This window comes from Mauremys mutica, chromosome 3, assembly GCF_020497125.1.
Source record: "Mauremys mutica isolate MM-2020 ecotype Southern chromosome 3, ASM2049712v1, whole genome shotgun sequence".
Lineage (NCBI taxonomy): Eukaryota > Metazoa > Chordata > Testudines > Geoemydidae > Mauremys > Mauremys mutica.
Genome location: NC_059074.1, coordinates 124,311,888 through 124,331,692, shown reverse-complemented (window position 1 = coordinate 124,331,692; position 19,805 = coordinate 124,311,888). Strand labels below are relative to the sequence as shown.

Genomic DNA, 19,805 nt, shown 5'->3' with positions numbered 1-19,805 from the left:
CACAAAACCAAACACCCTAGCACTGCCCCTTCCCTAAGGCCCTGCCCCCTGCTCACTACATCCCCCCTCTCTGGGTGGCTCGCTCTCCCCTACCCTCATTCACTGGGCTGAGGCAGGGGGTTGGGGTGAGGGCTCTAACTGGGGGTGTGGGCTGGGGGGTGGGGCCAGAAATGGGAGTTCAAGGTGTAGGAGGGGGTTCCAGTCTGGGGCAGGGATTTGGGGTGCAGGAAGGGGTGTGGACTCTGGATGGGGGTGCAGGCTCTGGGATGGGGCTGGGGATGAGGGATTTGGGGTACAGGAGGAGGCTCTGGGTTTGATGGGGGTGAGGGATTCTGAATCTGGGAGGGGGCTGCGGGTTAAGGCAGGGGGTTGGGGTGCAAGAGGGGGTATGGGCTCTGGGTTGGGAGCTCTAGGGTGGGGCTGGGGATGAGGGCTTCAGGGTGCAGGAGGCGGCTCTGGGCTGGGGTAGGGGGCTGGGGCTCAGGGTTGGGGCACAGGCTTACCTCGGGCGGCTCCCAGTCAATGGCCAGTGGGTCTAAGGCAGGCTCCCTGGCTTTCCTGGCTCCGCACTGTGTCCCGGAAACGGCCAGCAGATCCAGTTCCTAGGTGGAGGGGCCAGGAGTCTCCACATGCTGCTCTCGCTCACAAGCACCCCCCCCCCCCCACCTTCCTGCTGAAGTTTAACCTTTTAAAGCACAGGAACCACAGTATCCCTTTCCCATAAATTATGGTTATGACGTTAAAAAAGACTTCAGCACCACCAAGTACTTATCACAGATATTGCCACTAATATCACAAACAATTTTTTTCTTAACCCCTGACAAATATTTCTCTGCATTTATACATAGATGAGTTTTTTTGGTTTTGGTGTTTTTTTAGGACGTTCAATACAACATCACAGACATCTTAAATAGACAGAAGGTCACCCAGGAAAGTCAGCGGTGAGTTTTGAATGTTAGTACGTATTTTGGATTTACTATATTGTTTTACGTCTATATTATAAATGTTACATGTTACAGAATGATGACTGAAACCCCTATTATAAAAACTTCCCAGAGCTGAGTAAGAAAGATCAGTTATTTATAGCTGCTAGGTTTAAGTATTACTTAGTACAACATACACAGTAGCATTTTAGGGATTAAGGTAAAGACTCAATTTAAATAAGGCCCTGTAGTCTAGAATAAGCTAAGAAAAAAGAATGTGAATCTGAGTGCTTATGCACGGTGTTTGATTGACACCTGCACTTGCTGCAGTTGTCTATTCAGCTACAGAGCAGATATATTGCAGAGGCTGTTTAAGCTTCCGCCCACGGCCCTGCTGATATGCTTCAGACTTGCCCCAGAGAGGTGACCTCTAGGCATGAGATGGTAGCACAGTCTCCATGCCCATCCAGTCCTTGGCCTCTGTTCTGAGGCTGCAGTCCAATGCCAGGTGTGAAATGTTTTTTATTATGTGGCCTCATGTCCATAGGAACCAAATTGAGACCTTATTTCACACACAGAGCTTCTTTATTGTCTGTCGCACTCTGGGTTTAAGTAGAGTGCTTTGTAAAGTAATGAGTTAGAAAGTTTTAGTCACTACTGAGCTGGGCTGGATCTGAATTGGTTGCCAGGGGCAGAAGACTGTACACTCCATTACCACTCCCCTCGGGCATCCTCCTCACCTTCCTTCAGTACATCTTATTAGTATCAAGATGGAATGAAAGAAAAAAGAGACAGCAGGCAGCTAAGTCTGCATCATAAAGAGTACACTTTTGACATCTATGCTTATTTCAGAGGTAAGTACGGAATGTATTTATTGTTTTGGTTTCAATTATGTGCAAAGATTTAGCCCGACTTCATTTATTCTGTCCACAGATGAGGTTTTCAGCTAACCGCATACTGCTCTCTCTCTTAATAGTCTGTATTCAAATTAGTGTAGCATAACATTAGATTTGGGTATGTATTATAGGTCTGCAATATAGTTTTATGAAAACCTAACTTGCAAACTTCTGTAGCAGAAAGAGGTTAACAATAGACTGAAAGAAGCATAAAAAGTTTTAAGAGTCCATTTCAGTGATAGTATTTGGGCCAGATTTTTTTTCATATGCCAGTTAGACACACATCATATACTGGTATAGGGTCTGATCCAGTGCACCCTGAAAGAAAAGACTCTCATTGACTTAATGATCTGAGACATTAAGTGCCTATCTCCTTACAGTATCTGTCCCCATAGTATTTTAACACTATGCTGTTTAACCATAGCTACAGACAGCATTCCCTGAGCTCAGATGGGAGGTATGTACGCCTGAAAGTCCCACGTTCAATCCCCGCAGACAACAATGGTGCCAGTAGATACAGGGTCATGATCTGCAACATTCCCAAATGTACACATGCAGTTATGTGACTAATGGTGCAAATCTGAATCTATAAGTGTAGACTCAAATTAAAATGGCATATTAATACCAATGAGTGGAACACTGTTTTCCTCTCTGCTCACCTGCCAAGTCCTGCATTTAAAGGGGGTCTGTGTTTTATTTGCTGCCATTGACAGAATCACTAACTTTTAAATTGACCATTGGAATGTAGACAAGTCACATCCCTCTTTTAGGTATTTTAATGAAGTCTTGTTGCAAATAGAGAACTGCGATCTTAACTATTGGCATGCTAAAAGCTTTTCAGTTCAGTGTTAAATTTAAGAGAAGATTTCAGAATCTGCTTCATGCTCTTTTACTCAGTTGTGGATTGTCAGCACCTGGTATCACAGTGGTTTTTATTTTGGGAGGACCATATTGCCAAATGGCTCACAATTCCTAGGGGAGACACAGAACTGCTATGTAATTATCTAAGAATACTGAGCTGTAGTAATGCTATGAATACTTATGTGACCAGGTCAGTAAAGTGAAGTTGCTGTATTTTGGGTTATTAGACTTTCCTGTATGAATATATTAAACTAGCTTGATAGGAGACTGTTGGAAAAACAGGCAGGAAAGCAACACAATGGATTTAGATAAGCAATCTCCCAACAAATAATTACCTCAGACAATGACCTACTTTTCAGCCTAAAGTTGCAAGGCTGCTTTGCCAGAGCTGGGAAGAAGGGATCAAAAGGCTATAACCAGTTACAAAGGCCTAAATTCACAAAGGGAATTAGTTGTTGCCCAGTAGAATTAACAAACCCGATTTAGGCTCTCAGACTCCACAATACATGGGGAGAGTCGGTGCTCAAGAATGGAATTCATAGAAGAGAGCATGTGAGTGGGGAGCTAACTCAGCTGGCCAATAGAAAATGCCAAGGATAGAGGTGGGGCCTCAACTCTGCCCTTGCCCTAATGCAGGGCTGGGAGGAGGTGCCCATCTCTCCTTGGGATTCACAGCTGTGAACCCTCTCCTGGAATTAGGCACCTAAACCAGCTCAGCACTTTCTCATGGGAGAAAGTGTGTGTGTGGGGGGGAGAGGGCAGTGGGGATGGGAGAAAAGGCCCTCCCATGTCAATACAGCCAAGAGCCTGGTGCTTAGGGCACTCATCGGGGGAGGGTGGGAGACTTGTTTTCAAATCCCTGCTCTGCCTGATTTGGAGCTCAGAATTGGGTCTCCCAAATGCCAGGTGAGTGCTCTGACTACCAGGCTATAGAGTCAATCTCTGACCCACTGATTATTGATACCAAGTGGGAACAGCTGGAGAAGTCAGAGGTGTGGGTTAGCCTAGGAACTGTGACAACTCAGATCTGGTTAGAGGGAGGATCAGAATTACAGGACTGCATGTGATGTTAGTTTCTGATATTCCTTTGGTTCTGTGAGGTAAAACAACATTTTAGATTAGAACTGCATGTCCCAGAGAGCAGGAGTGGCACCTCACAAACCAAACTCAATGGAACCACAGGAAACTTGGAAGAAAATGGAATGTCACTGCATCTGAAAGAATAATGAGAACTATTTTGTAAAAAATAAAAATTCAGTAGCATTGTTTTAAAATCATTCAAATGCAGTGCTTGCTTAGCCAAGAGCTTATTAGAAATAAAATATCAAGGCAATTAGTAGTAGATATACTTGAATACAAGGTTAATTAGTTTCATTTCTATGGTGTTAATTATTAAAAGTAATTAGCCCTGAGGTACTTAAGAAAGTGCCCTCACTAAATGTTTTTTAATGTAACATAAAGACTTAAGTTTTGCTTCCAGCAGAGCTCAAGTTTAAACCCTTTAAAAATGTACAGTGCCTCAGGATATTTGCATAATAAGGCATTTTATAAATGAGATATTTCCAAATTCTGCCCTCCTAGTATTATGATTCTCAATTCTGGAGCTGACATTACTCTTCCTATCCAGGATAGATCAGGAAAACTAAAACATTAGCAAAAGCATGAGATTTCTGAATCAAAGCCTGTCTGGAGGCACAATTGAAGGAGACTATCTAATTGTCTGATGTCAGAACTTTATCATCCTTTGCCCTTAAAGCACATAACTTTATTAATATGGAATTTAATTACAGGCAAGGCATAGATTAACAATTTAATTATTTAATCTCTACAGCAGCAGCTTCCCCAAGGTGCTGTGGGATTGTTCAGTGAATTAGGGGTGAAACATGCAGCCTGTGCTGAGAGCTGAGAAAATCTTTTGCAGACATTTATTCAGCTTTCTGCAAGATGACTGTGAATTCCTCAGATTTATTTTCCATTTGACGAATGGCTTTACAGTATCTTTGCTCTGTTGATTAATTGCAAATATTCTAAACTCTAATTCTGTTGTTTAGTTGTAATTGGACAGATTAAGTCACATCGTATTGTTTGTTTCCCTGGTTGGATGAGTGTGCATGGGATTGCAGCACTAGGAGTAAAAATTCCCTTCAGAATTAGCTTTCTGAAATCATTTATGCTAGTAAACTGGATTTCTCTAAAGTTAGATGAAGTTTTTCAGATGAAACTTTTTTTGCCAAAAAAAAAAAATGCAGATTCAGGAAGATTGAAACATTTTGAAAATTTGTGTCAAATTCACGGAATTGTTTGGGGGCAATAACCCCCACCCGCAACAAACAAACTAGCGAAAAATCAAAACCTTTTGATTTTTCAATTCAACATGACATTTTGTTTTGAATTGTACTTCACTTTTATTTAAAAATGGAAAAGAACCTCCTTAAAAATTAAATGCCATTCCACCTCCCCCTTGTGTCACTTGACCTGAAACAATCTTTCTTTTCTTAAACACTTTTTCAGTTGGGACACCAACCTGAAAAAACAGCTATTCTCACAGTTCTAGATCCCTCAAATATTTGTAGAAAATGGCCAAAAATGAGTCACAAAGATGGTTGAAGTGAATGTGTTTAAACATGTGAATATTTACAAGAAAATTTGCATTTATTGTTCTGCCCTCAAAGTCATCCCTAGTAGCACATAGGGCAGTTAATAGTATAAATTAATGCTGCTTCTTGCATCATTAACACCTGATCCATGGCTTACTCCTCTTTCCATAGGAAAGCATCATGTAGCTGTGGGGAGAGAGCTAAACGCAGGATGTGAAGATGCCTGCATTTAGCATTATAAAGGATGTACAGATCTGTGACTATTAAAAACGGGTTTACAACTATTGGTAACTAACTGGATTAAAAATGTGACCTGCATTAAAAATGTGCATGGCTTGCTCCCCTGGGTTTTTCTGATCACTGATGACCACAACTCATGCCTCTATTGCAGGGGTGGGCAAACTTTTTGGGCCGAGGGCCACATGTGGGTGGGGAAATTGTATGCTGGGCCGGGGCAGGGAGTTGGGGTGCGGGATGTGAGAGGGGGTGCAGAGTGCAGGAAGGGGCTCAGGGCAAGGGATTGGGGCAGAGGAGGGGTGTGGGGTGCAGCAGGAGGCTAAGGGCAGGGGGTTGGGGTGCAGGAGGGGTGCGGCAGGAGGCTCAGGGCAGGGGGTTGGGGTGCACAGGGGTGTGGAGTATACAGGGGGGCTCAGGGCAGGGAGTTGGGGTGCAGGAGTGGTGTGGGGTGTGGCAGGGGCTCAGGGTGTGTGAGGGAGTGCGGGGTGTGGGAGGGGGTGTGGTGTTCAGGAAGCAGCTCAGGGCAAGGAATTGGGGCAGCGCAGGGCCGGCTCCAGACCTCAGCGCGGCAAGCACGCGCGTGGGGCGGCATTTGCCGGCAGGGGCGGCAGGCGGGTCCGGCGGACCTCCCGCAGTCATCCCTGCGGCAGGTCCACCGGAACCCCGGGAGGAGCGGACGTGCCGCAGGCATGACTGCGGACGGTTCGCTGGTCGCGCGGCTCGGCTGGACCTCCTGCAGGCACGACTGCGGAGGGGGCGCTCGTCCCGCGGCTCGGGTAGACCACCTGCAGGCACGCCTGCGGAAGCTCCACTGGAGCCGCGGGACCAGCGAACCCTCCGCAGCTGCGGGAGGTCTAGCCGAGCCGCGCGACCAGCGGACCCTCCGTAGTCATGCCCGCGGGAGGTCCACTGCTCCCGGGGTTCCGGTGCACCTCCCGCGCATGACTGCTTGGGGCGGCCAAATTCGTAGAGCCGCCCCTGGGGCAGAGGAGGGGTGTGGGGTGCAGCAGGAGGCTAAGGGCAGGGGGTTGGGGTGCAGGAGGGGTGCGGCAGGGGGCTCAGGGCAGGGGGTTGGGGTGCACAGGGGTACAGGGTGCAGCAGGGAGCTCAGGGCAGGGAGTTGGGGTGCAGGAGGGGTGCGGGGTGCATGAGAGGGGGCTTAGGGCAGGGAGTTGGGGTGCAGGAGGGGTGCGGGATGCATGAGAGGGGGCTCAGGGCAGGGAGTTGGGGTGCAGGAGGGGTGCGGGGTGCATGAGAGGGGGCTTAGGGCAGGGAGTTGGGGTGCAGAAGGGGTGCGAGGTGCAGGCAAGGGGCTCAGGGCAGGGAGTTGGGGGGCGGAGTGCAGGAGGGGTTTGGGCTCCGGCCCAGCACCGCTTACCTAATGTGGCTCCGGGGTGACAGTGGCGCGCGCCAGGGCTGGCTCCCTGAACACCTGCCCTGTCCCCAGCCCTGCGCTTCTCCCAGAAGCACTGCGGCCCCTGGGGGGCGGAGGGCTCTGTGTGCTGCCTTTGCTGCGCCTCCTGGTACCTTCCCCGAAGCTCCCATTGGCTGCGGTTCCCCGTTCCCGGCCAATGGGAGCCGCGGGGGGCAGTGCCTAGAGGCAACGCACGGAACCGCTCCCCCATCCAGGGGCTGCAGGGACATGGTGCCAGCAGTGCCGTGGGCCAGATCCAAAGCTCTGAGGGGCCGGATCCAGTCCACAGGCCGTAGTTTGCCCACCCCTGCTCTATTGCCTTACCCATTAAAACCCACAGGGTACCACCAAGTGGTCAGAGAAGGGTGACAGGCACTGTTCTGTGACTGGCCCTCTGAGTGGGCTACAAGTTGCATCCACCCCTTCTGGGGTATGTGAAGAGTCCCACAAAATATAGTTCTGCAGCCCAGCTCGGGGCGTCTGGCTTCACCTGGCCAAAGTCCCTGAGTCAGGACTCTGTGGGATATGGGGGTCTTCCTAATACTGACTCTCTGGTGTCAGACGTAGGCTTTTTTCCTCCAGCCCTATCAGAAGCAGGGTGTATGGGTAGGGGAACCTGGTCCCACTCTCTCCATGAGGTTCTGATTCAGGGCCCAGATGCAGACAGCTGAGTCCTGCACCCTGGAGTGCTATGCGACTGCCTCCCTGGATCATTTCCTAACAGTCTCCCCATGCAAGAGAAAACAGCAAAGACAGATAAAGAAAATAAGCCAGAGAAGAAGACTCTGACCTTGCAAATGTCCAGAGTCCTTTTCTCTTAGCAGGGAAAGATGTGTAGACCATCAATAGTCAGGGGCCCTGGCAGCTGGGCCTCCCACAATTCTCCTTTTGCAGAGCTTCAGAGTGCAGGTCTACTCACCTTCACTGGCTGCTGCAGGTGAGCTACTCTCTGCTTCCCTTTTCAGCTCCTGCTGTAGCCTGTGCATGTCCACATCCAAGAAGGGATCCTCATCTCTGACATCCACTAAGTCAGGTGAGACGCTGCACCCCAGTATGAGAGTGTCAGGAGCTCAACAAGGAACATGGTACTGGTTTCCTGGCACCAAAGGGCAGCAGCACCCTGAAAACAGCTCTAACTGGCAAAGGAAAAAAGGCATTAGGCATCTTCTATGCTGTCAGTACCAACACAGAGTGAGAAGGCATCAGTACCAAAGACCACAGTGAGAAACAAGGGGGAACAAGGTCCATCCCTCTTGTACTGCTTCTGTGCAATCTCAAACTGGTGCATTTGCTACCAGATCACTTGTTCAGCAGCGCACCTTCCATGGGTGCACAACACATTATAGCAGAGATCCTTAGCAGATGGTTCTCCAATGACCCAGGAGTGGGAATTATCTGACTTAGTGGTGAAGAGCATCTTTCTGCTGTGGGCATTGCCATCTTGGGATCTCTTTGCATCTCAACAGAAGAAGAAATGCCCAACCTACTGCTCCAGGCCACAACTCCAGAGGGGACACATGTCTAATTTGATGGTCAGGACAGAGGATGTACATGTTTCCTCCGATCCTTCTCTTACCTCAAGTTCTGAAGAAGATCAAACAAGATGGAGAGTCGGTGATCCTGATTGCTCCCCAATGGCCCAGATAGCTCTGGTGTCCAAGCATTCTCAAGATGTCCTTGTGCATCCATATTTGTTTTTTCCCAGACTGGCTGATTCAGACAGAAGCAAATACCACAACCCAGCATCCCTCCATCTAACAGTGTTGTGTATGGTGGATGTAGCACGAATACTTGATTAGAAACACAGAAACGTACACATGGCTGAAGCCGTGATGGCTGGCTGACTTTTGTATTGCAGAGAGAGAGAGAGAAGAAAAATATAGTAACCACTATCTACCAACAGAGTTAACATAAGCAACTGCTTAAGAAACTATAACTGCAAAATTCACATAAACAGATTCAACATCTGCTTGATACATTCAAATATATCACATCTGTCTTCTCCCCACAATATAATGGGCACAATGCTGTCAGAAGTACTTGTGGCAGAACAACCCAAGGTCCAATTACAAATCATATCTTTCAGGTGGCTTGTGTTTTCTTTCTGGATAATGTCTGCCAACATTTTGAACACTCCCCTGAGGAAGTGGGGTGTCTGCAGCAAGGTCTGACTCATATGTTCCCTCAGATGATATTGATTGTTCAGCACAGCTGCTTTCTGGTATCATGTTATTGGTTGTTGTTTCAAGCTGGGGCACAAATTCAGCAGCTCCCTGAATTTTGCTTTCTTTGTCAGACATGGAGTCACCCACGAATCTCGCGATTGGTCAGTGTGCCAGTGCCAAAACATATTTGGTGCCACTTGTACTGTATAGGACAAAGGATTCACTTGTGCACTAACAGTTGATGAAAGCCATGTACTGGGTCCCCAATAATCATGAACCAGTACTGTTTGACCCACTTGTAGCTGATGAGGTGCACTGGTCCCTCTCACCATCACTTGACTTATTTGATTATTTCTGGCTTATATCTGACTTTAATAAGCCCAAGTGTGACCTGAGATTTTGGCCCATAAACAGCATTGGCATATGTTGCATCTTGATATGCTAGCAAAAAATGTTCCAGCTTTCGCTGTAGTGACCCCTTCTCATCTGCCATGGATTGCAGGGCTTGCTTAAAAATGTATATAAACCTTTCAACAAAGCCATTTATAGCTGGATGGTAAGGTGCAGAGGTAATATATCTAATAACATTTTTCTTTATGAACTGTGGACATTCTTCTGAACTAAACAGAGGACCCTTGTCACTCACAACTTGTTCTGGTGGTCCAGTTCTTGCAAACAAATGTTGAAGTTTTATACTGTCTGTGCAGCTGTGGTGGTTTTCATGGAAAAAACTTCCAGCCATTTGGAATGGGTATCTACAGCTACTAAATACATCATACCCAAAAATGGTCTGGCAAAATCAAAATGCAGACATTACCAGGGAGCTGATAGCCATTCCCAAGGGTGTAATGGTGCTGGTTTAGGCATGCACTGTACCTGTTGGCATCCCAAACATTCTTTAGCAAGCTGCTCTATTTCTTGGTCAATCCCTGGCCTCCATACAAAACTGGTGAGTGCCATCATTTTTACTACCCCTAACAGACCTACATGAATCTCATCTAATACTCTTGTGCACAATTTACTAGGAATAATAACACAAATTCCCCTCATGACATACCCTTGATGTATGGTAAGCTCACCTTTGCGTATGTAAAAGGGTGCCAGCTTAGGGCAATCAGTATATTTAAAGCTCTTCAAAGTTGGCTTCATAAACCTGAGCTAGTGTGGGATCCCTCTTAGTTTCTGCAAGACAATGAGGAGCACTCGGTCTGCAACAAATTGACAAATTTGATAGATTCTGTCTCTATTACAGGTCACCCTTCAATTGGCAGGGGCAGGCGGTGGAGCCCATCTGTATTTGCGTGCATTTCTTTTCTTTTGAATTTGATGTTGTAGACATAACCAGCTAAGAAGAGAGCACAGCACAGCATTGCATTCATGCTGCTGTTGTCAAAGAAGCTCTATTCCTCGGATTGTAAAAGCAATTCGGTAGCGCCCCCCCCCCCCATTAATAGTTTTGCAAACGGCCAGTAGGTGGAGGCAGAAGCCTCCAAAAGGCCTCACGTACACAGTACCCTAAACTTTCCAACTATCTTTCCTCTTCTGCCACAAAACAAAAAAATCTTGCTCCAAGCCAGTTTGCGCTAACCAGATAACAAAAGCACGGGGCTTAACACCCACCAATAAAGTGTTAACACGGCATGGTCTTTGTCTAAAAATGTATAAAAAGCTTGTAAAACTTGTGTGCAGTAAAGTCTTCTGTATCTATTACAAAGCTCTCCTTTCTTCTGCAAAATAAAGCATTTTTTCCTTATCCCTGTCAGGCTGTTATTGGCTCTCAGCTAGGCAAACCCAATATTTCAGTAACAAGAGCACAGCATTGCATTCATGCTGCTGTTGTCAAAGAAGCTCCATTCCTCGGATGAAGGATTGCCATTAATGGTCGGTGGTTGGTGACAAGGGTGAATTTCCTCCCATATAGATACTGGTTGAATTTCTTCACACTCCATACCAAACTTAAATCCTCCTTGTCTATTTGTGCATAGTTATGTTCTGCTGCTGGGAGAGATGTTAAGTCAAATGCTATGGAACTCTCACTGCCATCTGGCATGGAGTGCGATAAAACCACCCCAATTCCATGGGATGACACTTCACATGCTAACTTGATAGGCAAGGATAGGTTAAGGTGTGTAAGCACACTTTCTCAAGTGACCTATTGCTTTGCTTCCAGGAAAGCTTTTTTGACACTCACATGACCATATCCATTTTTGACCAGTCTGCAGTAAACAGTTAAGTAGATGCAATACAGTTGCTATGTCTGCTACAAAATGGCTATAGTAATTGATAAATCCTGGAAATGATCTAAGTTGTGACACATCCTTTGGCAGTGGCACTTTCAGAACTGCTTTTATCATCTCCTGAGATTTATGTAGGCCTTATGCATCAATGACGTGCTCACAGTAAGCTATCGAGTCCTTGAAATATTCACATTTTATGTGATTGGCTCGTAATCCATATTCTTCTAGATGTTTTAATATGTTTTTCAGGGTTCCCAGATGATGTTCTTCACTTCCACCGGTCACAGTAATGTCATCCAAATAACACTCTGTTCTCAGAATAGCTTGCAAAATCTGGTCCATTGCCATATAGCAGGAGCTGAAGCAATACCAAACAATAGCCTGTGGTACTGATACATACCCTTTTGATTGTGAGGTTTGCCTTAGACTCTCCTTCAATTCCATTCATAGGTAGGCCTGTGACAAACCCATTTTGCTAAATCATTGCCCCTGCCAGTGTAGCAAAAATGTCCTCAATTCAAGGCAGGGGGCATTTTTCAATGGTCAGTACAGGGTTTATGGTGACCATAAAATCTCCACACACCCTTACTGCATCATGTTATTTTACATTTGGGATGATAGGAGTTCTCTACTTGCTCTCTAGGCCATTTTTGAAAGTATGCCCTCCCTTTCCAGATGTTCCAATTCAGCATCTACCTTCAATTAAATACTATAAGTCAGTGGTGTTCAACTGGTGGTCCGTGAACCCCAAGGGGTCCCCAGTCTGTCACTTAGGGCTTTGTTAAGCCCATCCTTAAAAGCATTGTGTGGTGATAATCTTTTTAACTCTGTCACAAAGGAAGAAATAGATTCACCTTCAAGTTGATTCCTCTTATGAAACCTGAACCTTTGTGCTATAATCAGAGGCTTGCTTGGGAGCCAAGTGCTCTTGAACAGTTTGCATTATCTCTTTAAAGGGGTTTTGCTTGCTGGTTTCTCTGGGGCAAACAGACTGCATATTAAACTGTTACGTTTTTCCTCTTAACACACACAGTAAAGTTGCTACATGTTTTTCTGGTGTAAGCTCATTTACTTCAGACTACTGCTCCAGACTCTCTCTGTATGTGAGCTAGTCCTCCACGGCAGTGTTGAAGGCCTCCATGTTTCCAATACAGCCTTCCATTTGACCTTGCTGCTGTTAGTTTAGTACTTCGGAGTATTCAGTTATAGCAGACTCCTCTCCCCACCCAGGGCTGTAAGCAATGTCAGAGATTGTTTTGCTAATTTGATGCATAGAATGTTCTTGAAATCTTCATCGCCAGTTGTTCTGTATGGCAGATATAGCACAAGTCCCTAATTAGAAACACATTCATGTACACATGGTTTGAGCCATGATGGCTGACGAAGTCTTATACTGCAGAGAGAGAAGAAAAACATAATAACTACTATATAACAACAGATTCAACATAAGCAACAGCTTAAGAAACTATAACTGCAAATTCACATAAACAGATTCAACCCTCTGCTCAATTCATTCAAATATATGGCACATAGCATGGAAAAGATTTTCTACCTGGTGCCAGCATTGTGGGATGCCTACAGAGGATGCTGAGATCCCTACTATTATAGACTACCTCCTCCTTCTAAAAATGTCAGAGTTGTCTCTCCGTTCCTTGCGGGTGCACTTGGCAGCTGTTAGAGCCTTTCACTCTCCAGTGGACAGCCATATGGTCTTTGCCCATCCTACTACTAGTTTCTGATGAGACTTATCAGATTCTTTCCTCCACTACTAACATTTACCCCAATACGGGACCTCAACCTTGACCTATTGGCATTAATGAACTCTCCATTCAGAACTTTAGCATCATATGCCTTTGCTCATCTATCTGTGAAGGTTGCCTTTCTGGTTGCAGTCACCTCAGCCAGAATAGTAAGTGAGCTGGGGGCCCTTATAGAGGACCTAAATGTGGAATTCCACAAGGATAAAGTTTCCATGAGGTTGCACCCAAAATTCATTCAAAACTCATCTCAGAATTTCTTTAAACCAGGTTATACACTCACCAAATTTCTATTCAAAGCCACATGCTACCAGAGAAGGCAGGAAACTACACCGTTGAGCCCTGGCATTCTACCTGCAAAGGACAAAACCCATCAGGAAATCTCCTGAACGCTTTGTCTCCTTTGCTGAGTGTATGAGAGGGGAAATAATCTCTACACAAAGACTTTTCAAATGGAGTTCGGGCTGCATCTTGCTTTGTTATAAACTAATAGCGACCCTTCTCTCACAAGGTTTGAGGCTCCTCTTGACTAGAAACTTGGCTGCATCTGTAGCTTAATTTGAGATGTCCCTCTTCTGGGGATCTGTAGGGCTGCAGCATGAGGCTCCATGCACAGTTTTGTAAAACATTATGTCATGATACAAACTTCTATAGCAGACACATCCTTCAGCAGAGCAGTCCTCCTGAAACAGCATCAGAATCAGCACTGGACTCAGTGCCTTCAGAGCACAAGGATTTTCTAAAACCAAGGCAAAATTGTTTTCAGTACTATCTTCTGTAGACTGTTGGGTTGAGCACATGGACCTCACATCAGAACAGGCTTCAGTACCCCCAGTGTTCTGACTTCTGAGGATCATAGAATATCAGGGTTGGGAGGGACCTCAGGAGGTCATCTAGTCCAACCCCCTGCTCAAAACAGGCCCAATCTCCAACTAAATCATCCCAGCCAGGGCTTTGTCAAGCCTGACCATAAAAACCTCTAAGGAAGGAGATTCCACCATCTCCCTAGGTAACCCATTTCAGTGCTTCATCACCCTCCTAGTGAAAAAGTTTTTCCTAATATCCAACCTAAACCTCCCCCACTGCAACTTGAGATCAGTCCTATCCAGACTCCCTGGTACCATCCAGGCTCCTTTCCCAAGAGGACCTTCAGTCCCAAATGAACCTCATTCATCTTTGCTGAGGGATATCAAGACACATTTCCTACTGGTATTGACTTACCTTCCAGATTTGATTCACCCTCTGGTCATACCATACTCTGCAATGATGATTCGACCTCTGGTACCAATGTGGTTTCTGGCTCCACTCAGACCTTTTGAAGTAGCTCCGTTGAGTGGTGCTGAGAGGGATTTTCAGCCAGTACTAACCTATCCTCCATAACCAATTTATCTTCCACTGAAGTCTTGGCTTCCAGTACCGATGTAGTTACCGAGCTCTCACTGGCCACCAGTGCTGGCACCATTTGGATCTGGAGAACAGAAGGGTATACTGGCTGCTGGGAGCTCAGATATGGGATGTATGCCTGAGCCAGAGGCTGAAGAGGATCCTAATGGCAGTAGGAAAGAATCCACTGATTGTCCTTCACAAATGATACAGCTGGATAAACAAAGGATACAGCTAGATTCTTGCCAGGCTGGGGAAGACTCTGCCAGGCTGGTGAAGATGGTTAAGGAAATAGATCTTCAATGGTATTCTTCTCCCTGTCTCTAGAGGAGAACAAAGATGAGACAAGATTATGATGATCAACAGGCTCAGGCGGTGATGTTATAAGGAGGGCTTTGGGATGTTTGACCACTGGGAGACATTCATGGACTGAGGAGCGGTCTCATGAGATGGACTCCACCTGAGCAGTGAGGGAAATAGACTTCTGGGATGAAGATTGGCACAACTGATTAAAGAGCTTTAACTAGGAACTCGGGGAAGACAGCTCGGTGATGCACATATAATCTCCATACCCGATAGTAAGATTGAGTGGGAGGAAAATCAGGTAAGAAAGGATACAGCAATGGAGAAAGGAACAGCAGTGAGTAGGGGAATGGATGTTAAGAGAAAAGATAGCTCCATTGGTATTGGCACTAACAGTCAGGTAGGCGATACTGGCAGTAGAATGAATGTACCCAATTGGGTGAGGAATGTGGGCGAAGCCAAGCAGAAGCAGATAAGGAGACTGGGTAACAAAATGGAGGAACTAGAACCACTGGTACAGAATATGAAACCAGATATTGTCGGGATGACAGCAACATGGAAGGGCCCAGATTTTCCTGGATGTGATAGCTGACTGATTTCTTCCCCAAATAGTTGCTACACCAAAAAGAGATGATGCCATTTTAGATTTGATATAGGTGAGTAGTGAGGACCTCATAGAAAATATGGCTATGGGGATAACCTTGGTTCTAGGGATCATGAGCTAATTTAGTTTAAACTAAATTGTAGAATAAACAAAAATAGATCTGCAATGAGGGTCCTTGATTTCAAAAGTGCAGATTTAAAAAAATTAAGGGAATTAGTTAGGGAAGTGGACTGGACTGAAAACCTCAAGGATCTGAATGTGGAGGATGCTTGGAATTACTTTAAGTCAAAGTTGCAGAAAAGATCTGAAGCCTGCATCCCAAGCAAGGGGGGAAAATTTATAGGGAAAGGTTGCAGACCAACCTGGATGAGCAAGCATCTCAAACAGGTGATTAAGAGAAAGCATAAAGCCTACACAGAATGGAGGATGGGATGGATCAGCAAGGAAAGCTACCTCTTGGAGGTCAGAAAGTATAGAGATAAAGTGAGAACAGCCAAAAGCCAGAGTTGGACCTTGCAAAGGAAATTAAAACCAATAGTAAAAGATTCTATAGCCATATAAAGAAAACAAGGAAAGAAGTGGGCTTGCTAAACATTGAGGATGGGGTGGAAATTAAAGATAATCTAGGATGGCCCAACACCTAAACTAATACTTTGCTTCAATTTTTAATAAGGCTAATTAAGAGCTTAGGGATAGTGGCAGGGTGGCTAATGGGAATGAGGATATGGAAGTAGAAATTACCACATCTTTGGTGGAAGTCAAACTCAAACAGTTTAATGGGATTAAATCAAAGGGCCCAGATAATTTCCATCCAAGAATATTAAAGGAACTGGCACTTGAAATTGCAAGACCTATAGCAAGGATTGTTAATTAATCTAAACTCGGGGGCTATACCCTATGACTGGAGAATTGCTAATATAGTTCCTGTTTTTAAGAAAGGGGAAAAAAGCAATCCAGAAAGCTACAGGCTTGTTAGTTTGACTTCAATTGTATGCAAGGACTTGGAATCAAACCTGTTCCTCTGGATTTCATTGAGAAAGGGTTCTATTTCCAATACTTCCTGGTGCCCAAGAAAAACAGCTTGGAGACTGATTCTGGATCTAGGGACTTAGAACACCTTTGTCTGCTTTTAGTGTTTCAGGATAGTGACCCTAGCAGTCATAATTCCTTCTCTGGATCCCCAGGAGATTGGTTTAACTCCCCTGACCTTCAGGACAGTTATTTACACATAGCTATGCACCCCCCTCACACACATTTCCTATGTTTCCTGGCTGGCAGGGACTACCACTAATATCACATCCCATCCTTCAGTCTCTCAAGTGCCACAAGGTACTTTACCAAAGTCCTGTCAGCAGGCGCAGCCCATCTCTGCCAGATGGGAATAATTGTTTTTCCCTCTTGGATGACTGGCTTCTGAAGAGTTGCTCATTTCTTGAGGTGCAGGCAGCAACCAGCAAGGCCCTATCCCTTGTGCCTCTGCCTCGGCACAGAGAAGTCTGCATTCGTACCCACACAAGGAATAGACTTCATCAGGGCTATTCTGGACTCCATTACCACAGAGCATACTTGCCCACCCACAGGTTTAACATTGTGTTCAGCCTCATCTCTACAATACAACAGAACCCAAAAACTACAGTAAGAGGTCGGCTGCAACTCCTGGGCCCTTGACCATATGGCAGCCTATACATGTGTAACATCCTGAGCAACTACACTCCTAGTGTCTTCAAGCCTGACTGAGAACTGTTTATATCTGTAACTGTGTACTTAAGCGGGTGTCCATACCTCTGTGGGTCCTTAATTCCCTCAGTTGATGGAAAGATCCTCAAAAGGTATATGTGGGAGTTCCGTTCTCACAGCTTCCCCCCATAAAGATCACCACAGATGTCTCTCTACTAGGCTGGGGTGCACTCTTTCAGGACTTCACAGCTCACAGCAAATAGGCCTCCCAGGAGGCAACCCCTACATCAACGTATTAGAGCTCAGAGTAGTGAGTGTCATTGCCATCACTTCCCATATCAGGAGCCACCCAATCAGAATAATGCTGGACAACAGAGCAGCAATATATTATATCAATCAATGAGGAGGAGCAAGACCCCAGTCTTTATGCACAGAGTCCATAAGACTATGGAACTTGTGCATATCTCACCGCATCCTGATCTCTGTGGTTTATCTACCAAGATTGCAGAAAACAATAGTGGACTCCCTGAGCAGGCATTTCTGCCTCAGCAATGAGCAGGAGCTGAACAATGTGGTATTCTGAAGGATATGTCTTACCTGGGGTCACTTGGAGATAGATCTCTCCCAACACCATCCTGTGCAAAGTGCAGATGATTCTGTTATGGGGGGAGCATGGCTACAACTCAATGGGAGATGCCCTAGTCACTCCTAGGCCTCATATATTGCTATATGCTTATCTCCAACGCCATCTCTAAGCAAGGTCCTGAACAAGCTGAAACAGGAGAAATTAGTAACCTTCCTCATAGCACTGTTGTACCAAGACAGGTATGGTTCCCAGAGCTGATTTGCCTGGCTCTGCAGCCACCTCTCCACCTTCCTCTAACATTGGATCTTGTTACCCAGGAGTTGAGATTCATCACCAACCCGGCCTCTCAGTTCTTTACCTCAAGGCCTGGCTACTAGATGGCTCACTGGCATAGAACAGGCTTGGTCAGCAGAGGTATAAACAGTACTGCTCTACAGCAGGAAATCCACTATGAGGAAAACCTGCCTACAGAAGTGGAAACATTTTCAAGTTTGGTGCAGCCATCAGTCTGCACCTCCTCTTGTCTATCACATATTCTGAATTACGTGCTGAATTTAAAAACCACAGGATTGTCACTAAGCTGAATCCAAGTTCACCTGGCTGCTTTTACAGCTTTTCACGTCCTCATTGAATGTTTTTCAGTCTTTGCTCACCTGACTACCATGAGGTTTGCTAATGGCCTGTTCAACCTTTTTTCTCCTGTCAAAGAACCTACTCCACCATGGGGCCTCAATTTCATACACTAGAAGAGCGCTTGCTTTTTACCTTGACAGGACTAAGCAGTTTAGGGCTTGCCGTAGACTTTTCATCTTGATCACAGAACAAATCTGATCTGATCTCCACTCAAAGACTGTCTAAGTGGGTTTTGTTACCTGTTACAATGTCTTGGGGGTGCATCCCCCTCCCAGGGTGATTTCTTGTTCTACCAGGGTCCAGTCAACCTTTGTGGGCCTACTAAAAAACCATCCATCTCAGGCATTTGTTACCTGATCTTCAGTGCACACCTTTTTCCAGCACTACTCTCTCACGCTTGTCAAGAAGTTTTGCCCCTATGAGTGCTCCACTCCCCACCTTCTTTCCCTTCTGCCTCAAAGTCTTTCTCTCTGGACTTAATGGTTGAGAAGGAACTGGAGTGGCAGCAGGTCCACTTCCCCTGCATATTCTTGCACAGCAGCACAAGGATATGCAGGGCATAGGCACAGATTCACAGACACTACTGATGAAAATCTCTGATCAAGCATGCATGGGTGCATGGAAGTCCTGAAATGGAGCACCCATAGGGACCACACATCTCGAAGAACTCCAGTTACTGCACAAGCTAAATGACCTCTCCTTATCTCTACATTAAATGGAATTCTTCAACATGTGTGGTCCCTATTTGTATTCCACTACCCATCTTCCTGCTCCTCTCCTGTGGAGCCTTATCCTACAGCCATTCACAGTAGAAAAGTACCTGGAGAGGCCACACCGCCACTTATGTGCTCAGTTCAAAGCATGAGGAGTAGAGGGGTGCAAGCACAGACCAATGGACACTGCTAGCAAAGATCTTCCATCTTAGTGCATGTAGCATATGCACACCTTAAATGGAATACTGATAGGGACCACGCATCTCAAAGAACTCCAGTTACTGTACAGGTAAGTAACTTTTCTTTCCTTTTCTATTGCTGACAGTGGAAGAGTTCATGGAGGGGTTGCTATTCTGTCAAAGATGTTTTCTGTGACACTTTTACCCTGTGCTTTCTCCTCACTTAGTGTACTGATTGTGTGTTTTTTTTTCTTCTTGTTTTGTTTTTAGAAAGTTGTGGGAGAGGCTGAAGACATTCTTGTCACTTGAAGATAATGAACCAACTTCAGACAATTCAGAAGAACGTGTAGGAAGATAAATCGTAGATGCCTTGAATGTATACTTGACACCTTGAAACCATGCAAATGAAATCCAAATATGAAAAACTGATGTTGAGTCTCAGAATTAAGTATAATAATGCAATGTCAGAAATAGAAATGCATGCCATTTTTTTACACAAATTATCATGGTTTGGTATTCTGTATATTTATAGAGAGATTACTATATACTATCTAGAAAATGCTCTGCATTAATAATAGCAATTGTTTAAGTAGCTGTGCCTTTTCCATGCAGCTTTCAATAGAAGCTGCCCTTGCTTAGT

At 45.4% G+C, this 19,805-nt stretch overlaps 1 protein-coding gene across 6 annotated transcripts in view; it reads left to right on the top strand.

The window, feature by feature from the left end:
* C3H6orf118 (chromosome 3 C6orf118 homolog) overlaps nt 1–19,590 on the top strand; it is a 54,351-nt gene extending 34,761 nt beyond the window's left edge. The window contains exons 9-11 of one of the 6 annotated variants that reach the window (XM_045008833.1): nt 880–941; nt 7,894–7,961; nt 19,436–19,576. In XM_045008833.1, the coding sequence (XP_044864768.1) occupies nt 880–941; nt 7,894–7,961; nt 19,436–19,455 (150 nt within the window). In that variant the 3' untranslated portion in view covers nt 19,456–19,576. Of the gene's footprint in view, nt 1–879; nt 942–1,612; nt 1,778–7,893; nt 7,962–19,435 lie in introns of those variants that run through there. The other 5 variants (XM_045008831.1, XR_006577786.1, XM_045008832.1 and 2 more) reach the window with 5 other exon arrangements.
* Nucleotides 19,591–19,805: the final 215 nt, after the last annotated feature.